At 59.1% G+C, this 15,434-nt stretch overlaps 1 protein-coding gene across 3 annotated transcripts in view; it reads left to right on the top strand.

Annotated features, from left to right (window-relative positions):
* Positions 1-15,434, top strand: part of LOC131500729 (palmitoyltransferase ZDHHC11-like) — a 42,383-nt gene that overhangs the window by 7,253 nt on the left and 19,696 nt on the right. For 2 of the 3 annotated variants that reach the window (XM_058710186.1, XM_058710263.1), the window contains exons 4-8: positions 192-367; positions 812-913; positions 6,033-6,157; positions 8,295-8,447; positions 10,868-10,977. In XM_058710186.1, the coding sequence (XP_058566169.1) occupies positions 192-367; positions 812-913; positions 6,033-6,157; positions 8,295-8,447; positions 10,868-10,977 (666 nt within the window). Of the gene's footprint in view, positions 1-191; positions 368-811; positions 914-6,032; positions 6,158-8,294; positions 8,448-10,867; positions 10,978-14,949; positions 15,038-15,434 lie in introns of all 3 variants that reach the window. The other variant, XR_009256492.1, reaches the window with a different exon arrangement.

Raw genomic sequence — 15,434 nt, 5'->3', positions numbered from 1 at the left:
CCCCACGACTTTGGCACCCAGCGTGGTGGCCGCTGGCCCCTGAGGGCCTTCCCTTGCTGCCTTGGTGAATGTGGGGTCCACACCCTCAGGCCGCAAGCAGGCGCCTCCAGGGTCCTGCTTCTAGTTTGAGCGGGCACCTTCGCCGCGTTGACCAGGCCTGGCCGCACGTTCCTTGACACACTCACGCCCAGGTGACTGGTGGGCTTTTCTGTTTCCACTTCGTGGTCCACTTGCTTGCAATTTCCGTCGATCCTGCTGAAACCAACGTACGGCTCAAGAACTACTCGGAGCCCGTACCCACCTTCGACCCATCCAAACACACGCATGTCATCGAGAACCAATATTGCCACCTGTGTGAGGTCACCGTGTGAGTACCCAGCGTGTGGGGGCAGGCAGCCCCGAGGCCGCGGCCCCTGCCACGTGGACCCGTCCCCTCCCCGTGCTGTGCACAGGCAGGTCCTGCCCCGGCCTTTCTGTTTCCATGCAGCTGACTGGTGCTGCTTTCCTTGAATGAGCAGCAGTGGCCCTGAGACACGCAGGACCCCTCACCCATCTAGGGGCTCAGATGAGTCCCAGCCCCCCCCACCGGAACCCCACCTGGGCTAGTCAGAGCACTGAAGGCTCAGCAGGCAGCCTGGGAGGGAGGCCTGTGGCTCAGGATGGGAGCTGGTGGCACCGTGTGGCAGGCGTGGCTGAGGGAAGATAACCCGCCTGGGGCCTGGTCTTCCCTGCCACCTGTCTCTCCCTTCTGACCCTGTCTTCCTCCCGCACATGCTGCAAACGGGCTGCTCATGTGAATTCTTCCTTCTAGGAATAAGAAGGCTAAACACTGTAGGGCCTGCAACAAGTGTGTATCTGACTTTGACCACCACTGCAAATGGCTTAACAACTGTGTAGGGGGCAGGAATTATAGGTGAGGGGCTGGAGGGGGAGGTCCGGGAGGGAAGGGCAGAGTCCTGGGGGAGGGAGAGGGAGACCCAGCAGGGAAGAGGGATAAGGGCATTGCAGGGCTGGGGCGGGGCGGGGGGGGGGGGGACCTCGAAGTGGGGAGGGGTGAGGTCCTGGGGGAGGGAGAGGAGGTCCTCGGCAGGGGAGAGGGGTGGGGTGCTAGGGAAGGGGGAGGTGGGACTTGGCAGGGGGGAGGGTGAAAGGACTGGGGGAGGGAGGGGGATTGGTCAGGGGGAGGGGGGAGGGGGCCCAGAGAGAGGGGTCCTGCAGGCTGGGGGCCTCATGGGGCCACAGGCAGTGAGTGGGGGGAGTCCCGTGCTGTCCCCAGCACAGCGGTCCTTAGCGTCTCTCTGTTCTCCTTGTCTGGCTCTGAAATGTGTTGGCCTGGAGCCCCTCCCGAATGTGGAGGCCCAGCCCCATCCAGAGGGGCTCAGGCTGAGCTGACTTGTCCTCGACCCGCTGGCCTGGACCCGGGCGCTTTCTCCCGTCAGAGAGAGAGGCCGTCAGAGCACAGAGGATGTGGGCCGAGGCTGCACTGGGAGCAGGCGTTCAGTCCTGCACGGGCTTCGCCAGGACCCCACGTGCTAGGGCCCAGGCTGTGAGTGGCCAAGGAAGTCGCAGGGGCTCCCCCGGTTAGTTCAGAGTGGCCTTCGCCAGCTCATGGCGCTGCAAGGGGTTCCACTGCTCACCCACCACTCGTAGCAGGTGTGCTCCGTGCAGCCCGGTCGTGGAGCCCGGTCCAGGAGGGTTGTGCTCCGCGCAGCCCTGTCATGGAGCGTCGTGCTCCGGGCAGCCCGGTCCAGGAGGGTTGTGCTCCGCGCAGCCCCGTCATGGAGCGTCATGCTCCGTGCAGCCCGGTCCAGGAGGGTTGTGCTCCGTGCAGCCCGGTCATGGAGCGTCGTGGTCTGTGCTCCGGGCAGCCCGGTCCAGGAGGGTTGTGCTCCGTGCAGCCCCGTCATGGAGCGTCATGCTCCGTGCAGCCCGGTCCAGGAGGGTTGTGCTCCGTGCAGCCCGGTCCAGGAGGGTTGTGCTCCGTGCAGCCCGGTCATGGAGCGTCGTGGTCTGTGCTCCGTGCAGCCTGGTCATGGAGTGTCGTGGTCTGGCTCTGTGCAGCCCGGTCCAGGAGGGTTGTGCTCCGTGCAGCCTGGTCCAGGAGGGTTGTGCTCCGTGCAGCCCGGTCGTGCAGCCCGGTCCAGGAGGGTTGTGCTCCGTGCAGCCCGGTCGTGGAGCCCGGTCCAGGAGGGTTGTGCTCCGCACAGCCCCGTCATGGAGCGTCATGCTCCGTGCAGCCCGGTCCAGGAGGGTTGTGCTCCGTGCAGCCTGGTCCAGGAGGGTTGTGCTCCGTGCAGCCCGGTCGTGCAGCCCGGTCCAGGAGGGTTGTGCTCCGTGCAGCCCGGTCGTGGAGCCCGGTCCAGGAGGGTTGTGCTCCGCGCAGCCCCGTCATGGAGCGTCATGCTCCGTGCAGCCCGGTCCAGGAGGGTTGTGCTCCGCGCAGCCCAGTCATGGAGTATCGTGGTCTGGCTCTGTGCAGCCCGGTCCAGGAGGGTTGTGCTCCATGCAGCCCAGTCATGGAGCGTCGTGGTCTGGCTCTGTGCAGCCTGGTCCAGGAGGGTTGTGCTCCGCGCAGCCCGGTCATGGAGCGTCATGCTCCGTGCAGCCCGGTCCAGGAGGGTTGTGCTCCGCGCAGCCCCGTCATGGAGCGTCATGCTCTGTGCAGCCTGGTCCAGGAGGGTTGTGCTCCGCGCAGCCCCGTCATGGAGCGTCATGCTCCGTGCAGCCCGGTCCAAGAGGGTTGTGCTCCGCGCAGCCCCGTCATGGAGCGTCATGCTCTGTGCAGCCCGGTCCAGGAGGGTTGTGCTCCGTGCAGCCCGGTCATGGAGCGTCGTGGTCTGTGCTCCGTGCAGCCTGGTCCAGGAGGGTTGTGCTCTGTGCAGCCTGGTCCAGGAGGGTTGTGCTCCGTGCAGCCCGGTCTTGGAGCGTCGTGGTCTGTGCTCTGTGCAGCCCGGTCCAGGAGGGTTGTGCTCCGTGCAGCCCGGTCATGGAGCGTCGTGGTCTGTGCTCCGCGCAGCCCGGTCCAGGAGGGTTGTGCTCCGCGCAGCCCCGTCATGGAGCGTCATGCTCCGTGCAGCCCAGTCCAGGAGGGTTGTGCTCCGTGCAGCCCGGTCATGGAGTATCGTGGTCTGGCTCTGTGCAGCCCGGTCCAGGAGGGTTGTGCTCCATGCAGCCCAGTCGTGCAGCCCGGTCCAGGAGGGTTGTGCTCCATGCAGCCCGGTCATGGAGCGTTGTGGTCTGTGCTCCATGCAGCCTGGTCCAGGAGGGTTGTGCTCCGTGCAACCCGGTCCAGGAGGGTTGTGCTCCGTGCAGCCCGGTCATGGAGCATCGTGGTCTGTGCTCCGTGCAGCCTGGTCCAGGAGGGTTGTGCTCCGTGCAGCCCGGTCCAGGAGGGTTGTGCTCCGTGCAGCCCGGTCATGGAGCGTCGTGGTCTGTGCTCCGGGCAGCCCGGTCCAGGAGGGTTGTGCTCCGTGCAGCCCGGTCATGGAGCGTCGTGGTCTGTGCTCCGTGCAGCCTGGTCCAGGAGGGTTGTGCTCCGTGCAGCCCGGTCATGGAGTATCGTGGTCTGGCTCTGTGCAGCCCGGTCCAGGAGGGTTATGCTCCGTGCAGCCCAGTCATGGAGTATCGTGGTCTGGCTCTGTGCAGCCTGGTCCAGGAGGGTTGTGCTCCGTGCAGCCCGGTCCAGGAGGGTTGTGCTCCGTGCAGCCCAGTCATGGAGTATCGTGGTCTGGCTCTGTGCAGCCTGGTCCAGGAGGGTTGTGCTCCGTGCAGCCCGGTCCAAGAGGGTTGTGCTCCGTGCAGCCCAGTCATGGAGTATCGTGGTCTGGCTCTGTGCAGCCCGGTCCAGGAGGGTTGTGCTCCGTGCAGCCCGGTCATGGAGCGTCGTGGTCTGTGCTCCGTGCAGCCCGGTCCAGGAGGGTTGTGCTCCGTGCAGCCCGGTCTTGGAGCGTCGTGGTCTGTGCTCCGTGCAGCCCGGTCCAGGAGGGTTGTGCTCCGTGCAGCCTGGTCATGGAGCGTTGTGGTCTGTGCTCCGTGCAGCCTGGTCCAGGAGGGTTGTGCTCCGTGCAGCCCGGTCCAGGAGGGTTGTGCTCCGTGCAGCCCGGTCATGGAGCGTCGTGGTCTGTGCTCTGTGCAGCCCGGTCCAGGAGGGTTGTGCTCCGTGCAGCCTGGTCATGGAGCGTCGTGGTCTGTGCTCCGGGCAGCCCGGTCCAGAAGGGCCATGCTCTGTGCAGCCCAGTCAAGAAATGCTCCACTTGTTCAGGTTTGAAAAGCGTTGCTGCTTTGAGCAGAAGGAAATGCAAAGCTGTCATGATTAGAAAAGTCTAATGAGAATCGGGGGCCTGGGAGCCCCCATGCCGCCCTCTCCCCTACAGAGGAGGAGCCCCAGGCCAGCTGGGGCTGCCTCCTCACGGTAGCAGGGCTTTCTTCTCTCCCCCAGATGCTCCTCTTAAGGCCTTGATGCCACAGGCTGGTGGCCTTGAGGTCTGGTCAGCCGTCGGGGACGGGCGAGGGTTTGTGGCCCTGCCACTGAGGAGGACCAAGCGGACCGGGCCCCAAAGGGCGCACAGGGTGGAGTTCCGAGGTCCTGACAGTGGCCTCCGGGCACAACAGGCTGCAGAAGTTCCCGGTGGGGACGGCTGGGCCCTAGGAGCCCTCCTACCCACTGGGCAGTGTCAGCAGCAAGGAGTGTGCACAGAAGTGAGGGCACCTTGTGTGCGGGGGTCCCGGTGAGGGCGTGGCCACCCCTGTCCACGTGGAGTCCCAGACTCCCTCCTGTCCCTTCCACCGTCAGGCAGAGAAAGCAACAGGAAATGACTGCATTTAGAAGACGAGTTGGCCAAAACAGTTGGCAAAGTGTGATAAGCTCCTGAGAGGACGTGCCTTCACAGGGGAAGTGCCCGGACTGGGCGCTGAGGCACCACAGACGCGGGAGTCAGGGATGACAGCGACGTTTCTGGCCCCGAACGAACGTGCAGCTGGAGTGGCTTTGGCCCTCACCCTGCCGGGAGGGCCGCCTCTGGCCGGGTGCCAGCAGCAGCGGATGGCCGAGGGCCTTCTGCTGAGGGTGAGCCCGTCGGCTGGAATAGTTGCACTGCACACTACAGGCTCCCCGGGGACCAGAGCCAGGTGTGGGGCCAGGCTTCTGCCCCCTGCAGCTCGGGACACACAGGACACCTGCCCTCCAGGGCCCTCGACAAGGGGCCACAATGCAGGCTGCCCTCCACATCCATATGACCTTTTGAGGACATTCACATTTTAGCTCTCTGCCTAAAGATGTGTTAAAAAAACAAAAAACAAAAAACAAACCTCAAGATGTTCTGGAAAAGAATAATGGAGTCAGATAAATTTCAGCTGGAGAAAAGACAGTGATGAAGATTGAAAATGCTAAAGAAACAGTTTCCTTAAATATCACCACGGTAGAAAGCCCAAAGGAAGACCTTGCAGCAGAAGCTTATTCCAAGAATTGCTGACCAGAATTTAATTTTTGGATGGCTAGATCGTTCTCTGTCCTGAGCACAGGCAAGAGGACAGGAGTGATTCTGGTCTAATGCCTGCCAAAGCACAAGATGTCACTTGTGCACAGAAGTGTGCACAGGCCCCTGGAGGGTGTGCGGAGATGGTGCACTGTGGGCCGCTGGCCGGCCAGGCGCCTGTCCCAGCACCCCTGGCCTTCCCGACCTGCTGGGCTTCCATGCCTCTGGATGGAAGCACAGCACCCAGGGTCCCGTGCAACGTGGGGGGCGGGGGTGGTGGTCCCGACCCCGACCTGGCGGAGCCCTGGTGAGCGGTGGCGGCGTGTGGAGGAAGCTGTGGGTGGCCCGACCTGCTTGGAGCCTCTGTGTACCCACCTGGGAGCCGGGCCGGGCCCTTCTCACTGCCGCCTGGGGGTGGGAGGGGGACAGAGAAACTGGAGGTGCCCTCAGGGCGTCCCCTGGGGAGCTCGGGTGCCAGGAGACAGGAAGAAGGCTGGGCCTTGGGTTCGGGGTCAGGGGCACCTTGCCCAGCCCTGAGTCAGGCTCTGCCCCCCGCAGATACTTCTTCTGCTCCTTGGTCTCTGCCTCGGCCAGCCTGCTCTGCCTGATCACCATCCTGCTGTACGTCTTCATCCAGTACTTTGTCGACCCGGAGGTGCTGCGCAGTCATCCCCTCTATGAAGGTACAGGGCGGGGGGCCCTCTCTGGCGTTGCTTTCCCTCGGGTCCCTCGTGGTGGTAGCCTCTCCAGCTGTCTTTCGGGGAAAGCTCTCCCTATGAGGGGGAATCAGTCTGGCCCGCCCCCTAGCTGGTTGAGCTGCGGGGCCGGGCAGGAGGGCAGCAGCCCCCAGGCACCAGAAGGCAGGTTTGGGGCCCCGTGCCCATCACCCAGCAGCTGGTCTTGGCAGGGAGCAGGGTGGGGCGGGAGGGCAGGGCTGCCTGGGGAAGGTGCCGGGTGGTGTGTGGCTGCAGGTGTCTGCTGAGCGGCTCCAGGAGCCTGGCCTTGGGAACACATGTGCCTCAAAGGTCTTTCCATCACTGCCCACCCCCCGGGCCTGTGACCGTGACCTTATTTGGAGAGAGGGTCCTCCCAGATGTGATTAAGGATCCTGAGATGATCATGGGTTACCCGGCAACGTGTGGGGTCCTGGATCCAGTGAAAACATCCTTGTAAGAGACTGGGGGGACATGGGCACAAGCCCAGGGGTGCCTGGAGCCCCAGAAGCTGGAAGATCCAAGGATAGATCCTCCCCCGTGGCCTCGGAGGGAGACGGGCCCTGCAACAGCCTGACATCGGGGCTTCATCTCTGCTGTTGAAACTGCCTGGTCTATGGCCATCGGTCACAGCAGCCCTGGACACTGATGCAGGGAGGACCCCAAGTGGAGCACCTCGTGTGTCTGTCCTGAGTGTGTGGCGACCTCAGCCCTCAGGATGCAGAGCAAAGATTCCTTTCTCAGTCCAGGCCTCTCTCCAGAGCACGTCACGGCCATGCCCTCTTCCTGGAGGGGCACCATGCCCTGTGCACCTTCACCCCCAGGCCCGCACTGCACCTGGGCTGGATGAGCCCTCGTGGGATGGGCCATCTGACCTGCACCTGCTCTGGAGTGCATCCTGGCTATTTCCATGGTAAAAGGGAACAGTGGGGTCTCAGCGAGACCCGGCCCTGCTCAGCGGGAAGAGCCGCCTGCACTCTGCACACAGCCAGCTGGAGGCCTCCGCCTGCCATCCTTCCTGACAGTCTCCACACGCGGCCTGAGCAGAAGGGCTGGCCGGTGACCGCCGCCTCAGAACAGTCACCGGTGGGCACCGGGGCTTCCCTGCAAAGGTCCTTCCGGCCACGGGGCCTCTCATCGCCCCAACACGCTCTGAAATGTGGCTCGCACATGGTAAGGGGCAGCCTCAGCGCACCTGAGTTCCATGGCACGTGTCCTTACTTCCTCCCAATGTGGGCGTCGGCTGGACCCTCGCTGCCACACACTGGCAGGACAGAGGGCAGCCTGGTCTCCGAAGGTGCTTCTCTCTGGGAACTTGCTGGCCCCGGACCCATTGTGGATGTGCTGCACATGATTGCCTGATGACTGAGGCAATCTCCTGGGTTTGCTGTTCCAGAAGATTCTATGGGGCTGCTTACCTGCCAGTTCCCTGGGGCACTTTGCTCTCATTGGTGGGAATCATCAAGACATCACGGCTGAGGGGACAAGCATGTGGCCGGCCACCCCATGGTACATCCGGCTTCATGCACACTGCGCTGCAGCCCCCGAGGTGCGCAACGGGCCTAGCGGCCACTTTCCATGCCACATAAGGGACTGGAATCAGTACCTCCCAGACTCTGTGGTGGGATGAGAGCGTTTCAGCTGGATTCCATCTCCATGGGCCTGCCTGCAGATTCCTCAGTGCTTTCCTCACACTTAAGTTTGGAAGTATCAGCAGCCCTTGGGGCCCAGAGGACCACATCCTGGAAATGTCCCAAGGCACTGGCTACTGCCTTGCAGTTCCCTGTGAGGGCGGCTGACTGAGAACGGGGAGGGCCTGACACAGTGGCATGGCCCTCAGGACAGGGTGGGGGTTCAGCCAGGCAGGGGGTCAGGCTCTGCGACCCGGACCCTTAGTTATCCTCTCCCAGCCTCACCTTCCAGACCTGTAAAGTGGGGCTGCGACACCCACCTCAGTCAGGGGGCTGCAAGGGCACCTGGGTGAGGTAGGGCACACACTGGGGCGGGGGAGAGGCTCCCTCGGGCTGCTCACCCTCCCCCACCTCCCAAGGAGGGGCTGGCCATGCCCCAGGTGCTGGATGCATGCACGTCTCCCTTGCCTCCGCAGACGTCTCCAAGGACACTTGGCTGCTGTTCCTTCCTTTGTTCCCTGTAAAGACGAAGACCCTGGTGGTCCTGGGCATTGGGGTGTTCGTCCTGCTGCTGTCCGCCCTCAGCCTCCTGCTGCTTGGACACCTGCTCATCTTCCACCTCTTCTTAAGTATGTGTCCTGACCCCCACTCCAGTCTTTGTCCCTTGCGTTCCAACATGGCCCACGACAAGGTCTGCTGGCCCCTGCTAGAAACGAGCACATCAGACAAATTACAGGAAGAGACACCCCTAGAGGGACAGCAGGGCTCATTCTGCTCTGAGGCCTGCAGAGGACACGAGAGGGCCTAGGAGTAAGTTAGATAAGGGAGCAGAACGTGTGAGGCAGGAACAGGCACCATTAAAAAAAGAACAGGGGATTTAGAGAAGCACCAAGTCCTAACAATGAAAGATAGTGAGCCAGCGACAGGGTATCTGCTGACCCAGCTCGCTGCAGGGACACTGGCCATTTCTTGGAGTCCACGCAGCACTGCGTGCAGCAGGCCCCACTATGCCGTGGCCCGGGGGAGGGCACGACCTCTCTCTGTGGCCTCCGCAAGGGAGAAGGTGGCAGTGGGGGCCCCATGTGGCTGCCGGAGCAGGTTTGGCGCAGGGAGTGTCCTCAGCAGAGCCAGAGCCAGAATCAGCACCCAGAGCCAGAGGTGGGTTAGCCCAGGCCCTTATCCTAAAGCTTCCACACACTGGCCAATGGGGACAAGGGTGCATTTGGGGACAGTGCCCCAGCTGCAGCCTACGTGACAGCCGGCAGGTGGCAAGCTGGGCAGGTCCAGAAGTCCACTGCGGCCACTCAGGACAGATGGATATGAGACTGGAGAATAGGCCCACGGGACAGATGGCCAATGGGAGAGGGACCAGAGGGCCCCAACCCAAGCAACAGGGAGGGTGGTGGTGCCACACTCACTGTGGGGGTAGGGGAGGGAGACGCACACGGAGCTTATGGCTCAAGGTGCTGTTTACAGGGTATTTGGACAGCAAAGCACAGACTTCCAGAAAAAGTTGGATTTTTAGCTATTGTTACGGTAAACTTACCCTGCTTGAAGTAACAGAGTTATCACCTTGCAGTCTCTGTGGGTCATGGGTTCAGCATAGCTTAGCTGGGTCCACTGGCCCTGCTTGGCCACAAGGCTTCCGCCAGGTGTGAGGAGGGCCGTGGTCTCATCCGACCGGGACCCACGCCAGGGTGTTGGCAGGCCAGTTCCTGGCCTCAGGTCCCCGTGAGTTGTTGGCCGGTGCCTCCTTCCACCAGGACGCTCCAGCACGAGGGGGCAGCCGGCCTTTTGTAGCCCAGTCATGGAAGTGACGCCCCTCACCTCTTGTGCAAGGCGCTGGGGCCACTCACTCTCCAAGGGACGGTGTGACGCAAATACCCTGAGGTGGGGTGTGGGGGCTGCTGGGGGGCCTGTCGGAAGCCGTGGGCAGCTGGATCCCCCACGCTGAAGTTTGGGGGAAGGACATCCTGACGAGGCTGCAGCACGAGCAGAGTGCAGCGTTGGTGAGGGCAAGACCTCCCAGGAAGACGCACGGATGTCGGGGTGCCAGCAGCAGGAGTGTGGGGAAAGCCGCCTCCACACGAGCGGGGGCACAGAGCATCTCAGAGACCAGCGGCCCCGGCTGCTGTGTTGTCGCCTAGTGTCGCCGGGGGGGACATGGCAGACGTTCATTCGGCGCACACCGCACTCTGGCCTCCCTCCCCAGCCACATCTCCTCTCGCTACTGTCAGATGAAGGCGTTTACACAAAACTCTGGACGAGTGTGAGCTCTGGGGAACACACAGTGTGTACTTGCCACCCGACGGCGATGGCAGCCATCCCTGCAATCCCTGCAAGAGAACGAGTGTTTTCGCGAGCGTGTGGCCAGGCGCAAATGACGCCCTCACACAGGTTCTGGGGGAGGTGGGAGGACCGGTAAGAGCCAGGTGGAGTCCAGCAGCAAGCCAAAGCAAACACAGACAGACGCACTTGTACACACCACCCAGGGAAGGGAACGGGCTCCACGCGGGTGTGGGGGCAGCCCACCCTCCGTCTGCTCCTCCAGCTGCAAATAGGCTTCTGTGGGCGGCCCTTCTCCCTTTCCAGAAATAATTAGAAGCCATCTGTCCTCGTGTTGGTTTTAGGGAAAGAGAAGTGGGAGGATTGGTGCCTCTGCTGAAGCAGGCACAGAACCCGTTTCGTGGACGGTGCTGTCTGTTGACAGACCCGGGTCTCAGATGTCCTTTCAGTGACCCGGGGTGCTTCTGCCACAGTGCCGGAGCCAGCGTCCGGGTCCACACTGGCTTCGTGGGCCTGGAAGGCTGCAGGGCAGCTGTTCCTGGGACGGGGCGCCAGCAGCCTTGGGGCTGTGACGAGCTACCGCTTGCCTCCCACAGGCCAGGTGGGCCCCGGGGTGGCCATGCGGCGGCCTCCCGGCACCCCGGGTTAGGAGGCAGCTCCCGGCACCCTGGGGGGAAGCCCTGGAAGACCGGGTGGTGGCCTGTGGGCCACTCTGCCCGCTTGCGTAATTGTAACTGCCCGTTTCCGCCTTTCTCCTCTCTAGTGTTCAAGAAGTTGAGCACGTATGAGTATGTGACACAGAACCGCCGTCAGAAGACTCCAGAAGTTCCAGCAGGGAGGAAAGAGCTGTCCTTCAAAATAAGCATGCCACAGGTAGCGGGTGCCCCTCTGCTTCACCATCTGCGCTCTCCGGGGCCTGGGGCAGTGCCCAGTGTCACCTTGCAGCTGGGACTTCTCAAACACAGTCCTTTGCTTCTGTATTGGCACAATCCTCGATTCCGTGTGTGGGTGTGTGGGTGTGTGTGTGTGTGTGCGCGCGCGCGCGCATGCGTTGTGTGATGCAGTGCAGGTGTGTGTGATGCGGTGTGTGTGCGCGTGTGTTTGGTGTGAGATGCACTGCATGTTTGCATGTGTGAGTGCATGATGTGTATAATGTGATGCACATGTGTGGTTGCGTGTGCACAGTATGTGATGCAGTGCATGTGTGTGTGGTTCTATGTGTGTTTAGTGTGAGATACGGTGCGTGTGTGTGTGTGTGTGACTGAGTGCATGTGTATGTGTGCATGTGTACATGGTGTGTGTGTGCAGCGCAGTACATGTGTGTTTGGTGTGTGGTGTGCATGTGTGTTATATCATTTGTATGTTCACTATCCACAGAATCAAGCCAGCAGGGCTGACTCCTTTTAGGCCCTATATTAATGCAGCTGCTTCTCATCAAAATTAAAAACATTTGCTTTTCAAACAGGTGCCATTAAGAAAATGAAAACATAAGCCAAAGGCAGAAATATATGCAAATCGTATACTTGTGTCCAGAATATATAAAGAATTCAAAATTCCATTATGAGAAAAATGACCCAGTGTTTTAACTTTGATTTGACTTTTAACTTTGGCAAAAGATTTGAACCAACTGTTCACCAAGGAGGATCCATGGTGACAGATAAGCACATCGACATCATTTACCCTTAAGAAAACACAAAACCACAGTAAGATACCATTACACACCCATTAGAATGGCTATAATCTAAAGAACCAACAATAAAAAGCGTTGGTGAAGCTGTAGATCGAAAGGCTCCTACGTTACTAGTGCAGATACCAAATTATATCACTTTGATAAGCAGTTTGGTGTTTTCTTAAAAAGTGAAATGTATACTCACCGTTGAAGTCAGCAGTCCCACTTCCAGTTTCTTAACTATTAGTTAAGTGAAGACCCAGGTATTCATGTGACAGGGGTGCTATCCCCCAGTGAGATCCTTTCCTAGGACCCAGGAGACTCTGAGGCACCATTACTCAAAATTAACTACTAACTGACTTGGATAGTGTGTAAGACAAAGCCCAGTGTCGGCAGCTTTTTCACTTTGTGAATTTTTATCGCCCACAGCAAGCAGATGACGACCTGAGTCCATCTGCACGTAGGTAAATGTGTAAGCTTACTAGAGTTTTATCTGTCTGACAAATACTATATGCTCTCAATAGTCTTGCTTTAAAAAGTCTTCATGACTCCAAGGTTATACAAATATCCACATTCTCTGCTAGTATTTTCACCAGTTTTATTCGCTTTGCATTTTGATTTCCAAGCCGTCCTGAATTTGTTTGCGTGTTCACGGAGACAGGGGCTAAGGTCGTTATGTCGCCCTGAGCCAGCGCCGCACTTCGCCCAGGACCTGGTGCCCCGGGCTCCTCCGGGAGACCCTCTTCCGGCCGCGCCTCACCCTGAACGTCCGGCAGGGGAACGCCCTCGGCATTCTTTAGTTTTCATAGTTGACAATTCCTCCACGTTTTTAGTCTCTGTGTAAATTTTAAAATAGTTTTCGTGCAGTTCTGAGAAAGGCGGATTTCAAAGTGGAGTTACAATAAACATCCCCTAGAGGCGGGAGCGAGCGGAGCCGCGTGGTCTCAGCTCCACGCCCTGAAACTGCCCCGGAAGTCGGTCTCCCCCGGGGGAGCGGGCCGGAAGTGCCACAATTCGGTGGTGCTCTCGGAAGCTCGGTCCTCGCAGAAACGGGTGGGGGGCGACTCCCATGTTCCGGCGGAGCGGGGCGGTCGCAGGGCCGGTGCCGGCTCTCGACGGAGGGGCGGGAATCCCTCCAAAGAATCCGCTCGTTCCTTCTGCATTTGTTTCCTTAGACACCCGGTGGCCATGCTTCTGGGAAAACCCGGGTCGTTTGGAGTTTCACTTGAAGCATGGCCTCACTGCGGTCCTTTAGGTACAATCTGAGCACATTCCCCTCACCCTGTCCGGCGTGGGGGCCAGCCGCCTCTAGAAGCAACCGAGACTAACCCCGTTTTCGGGCAGTCGGTGTGGACGCCGCGCAGGAACTGGGGACCCAAAGTCGCTGGCCGCCCCACGCGCTGCAGTCACTGCTGGCCCTCCGAGGACTGTCTACCAAGTTCCGTTTTAGTATTATTTTGTGAGTTATACTCACGATGCTTTGTTTTTATAAAATTGTAATCACATTGTTCAACTCTTTAGAGCCCCTTTTAAAAATTCCATATATTGTGGTGCCACTGGGTGGCTCAGGCGGTTAAGCATGGGACACTTGGTTTCTACTGAGGTCCTGATCTCAAGGTTTGTGGGTTTGAGCCCCACGTTGGGCTCTGTGCTGGCAGCAGTGAGCCTGCTTGGGATTCTCTCTGCCTCTCTCTCTGCCCCTTCTCCCCAGGGTCTCTCTCTGTCAAAATAAATAAATAAACTTTAAAAAATTCCATACGTTGTGGACATAGTTAAAAGAAAAAGAAACATAATTTTTATGAATATAAGTTATTTCATCTTTGGGAGGGACCATATTCCTCATCTTTGGAATGTTATTTCTTATTTTCAATCACTATAGTGTTCCCTTCTCCAACTGGAAAGTGAGCTGCTAACCTTTGTATTGAAAGGTCGATTGTGTTGAGAGACAAGCCCTCTCAATGCGCTGGGCCGTCTGTCACAGTGGCCTCTCTTTCCTGCAGAAGTGTCCCTAGTTTGACCTGGACACTCACAGCCTTACATGTTAGGCAAAGCCCACTGTCAGAATGTCAGCTCCTAGAGATCAAAGAATATGTTTAAATCATGTGGCACTCCGCCCACCCCCCAAAAGAAAAATCCACTCACTAAGTGCCTGTGGAGTTCCATGATGTAAATCACTGGTATATTTTAGGGGAGAACTTAGTGTCGGACTCTCTAAGGTGCTTCTCTCTAATAGTAGTTATCAGACCAATTTATTGGGAGTATTTCCTCTGGACCGTTAATCTGCTGCGAAAGTAGGATCACACGTGTGAAGATACTCCTTGCCTAATTCTACAGGTGTTCTGCTCAGCTAATGTCCGTCAAGTGGCTTGTATTTATTTTCTATTGCTATGTGGCAAATTCCCACAAATGTGGTGGCTTGAACTAAGACTCGTGTGAAAGCGCTTGTGGGTCACATGCCTGGCAAGCTCAGCTGGGTCCCTGACTGGTGCCTCCCAAGGCAGCAGTCACGGCTTACAGGTCAGCCCTCCCTTCTAGAGGTTATGGGGACGAGTCTGCTTCCGGGCAGATTGAGAATGCCGATGCAGCTGTGGCTTTCCCGCTCTTGCCACGTGGCCCTTCTGTCTCTAAGTCGGTAATGGTGGGTCTAGTCTCCTCATATTTTAGATCTCTCAGACTTCCTCCTTTTCCTCATTTCTCAGTTTTTAAGGATTCGTGTGATTGCATTGGACCTACTTGGGTAATCAAGGACAATCCTCCGTTTCCTACAGTGGCTGCAAGGAATGAGCACAGAGTGACAATGCCGTGGTCTCCAAGGCAGGTCACTTTGTCCATCTGTAACTGAGCTCTGCTGCACCCACAGACTCGGGAACGCAGTGGCCCAGCGTGGGGGCGCCGCAGCAGGAAGAAGCACCCCTGTGGCCTCCCGCCGGCAAGCAGTCGTAGACCTTTACGGGTGGCGCTCCTGCGCCGTGTCCTCCGTTGTGCAGCCAACCCGAGGGCACACGGACGGCCTCCCAGGAGCTGCTGGCTCTGAGGCTCTGCAGATGAGCATGTCACGATGGCGGCCAGGGCGTGGAGCTCTGCAGCTGTCGGCGGCGCTCTCTGAGCTCACTGCACAAAGCAAGGCCCTTCTTTGCTGATGGGAGTCTGTCGTCCCTTTTGCCCCATCCCTGTAGAGAGCAGCGCAAGGAGGCCCCGCCGCAGCCGAGGTGTCCGGGTCTGTGTCCCACCATCGCCACGTGCCGGGAGAGCTCCCCGCTGCAGGTGAGAGCCGCCGGGCACGTGAAGGGTCTCAGGCTGCCCCCGGAATGAGGACAGAAAATGCTTGGGATTGCTTGTTTGACTGATTTGAAGCATTTACTCGGTACCCAGGCATGCTACTCATATGGGAACAAAGGTGGAGGGAGAAGAGAAGAAAAACTGACAGACAGAAAATATTCTTAACTGTAGGGCTTATAGTGTGTGTGTGTGTGTGTGTGTGTGTGTGTGTGTGTGTGTGTAAGGGGAGAGAAAGAGATAAATGCAGTGCAATCTGGGTGTGCTAAGACTGAAGTGGCATCCGTGTGCTTTAACGAAGGGTACTGATGTCTGTGTCCTGCTGGCTTTGAAAAACACCAGAAAATAAAATGATGGATGGATAGTCACGTGGTTAAAAAGAAAT

This window comes from Neofelis nebulosa, chromosome 1, assembly GCF_028018385.1.
Source record: "Neofelis nebulosa isolate mNeoNeb1 chromosome 1, mNeoNeb1.pri, whole genome shotgun sequence".
Lineage (NCBI taxonomy): Eukaryota > Metazoa > Chordata > Mammalia > Carnivora > Felidae > Neofelis > Neofelis nebulosa.
The sequence above is the reverse complement of the archived record's forward strand: the minus strand, read 5'-3'. Positions and strand labels throughout refer to the sequence as shown.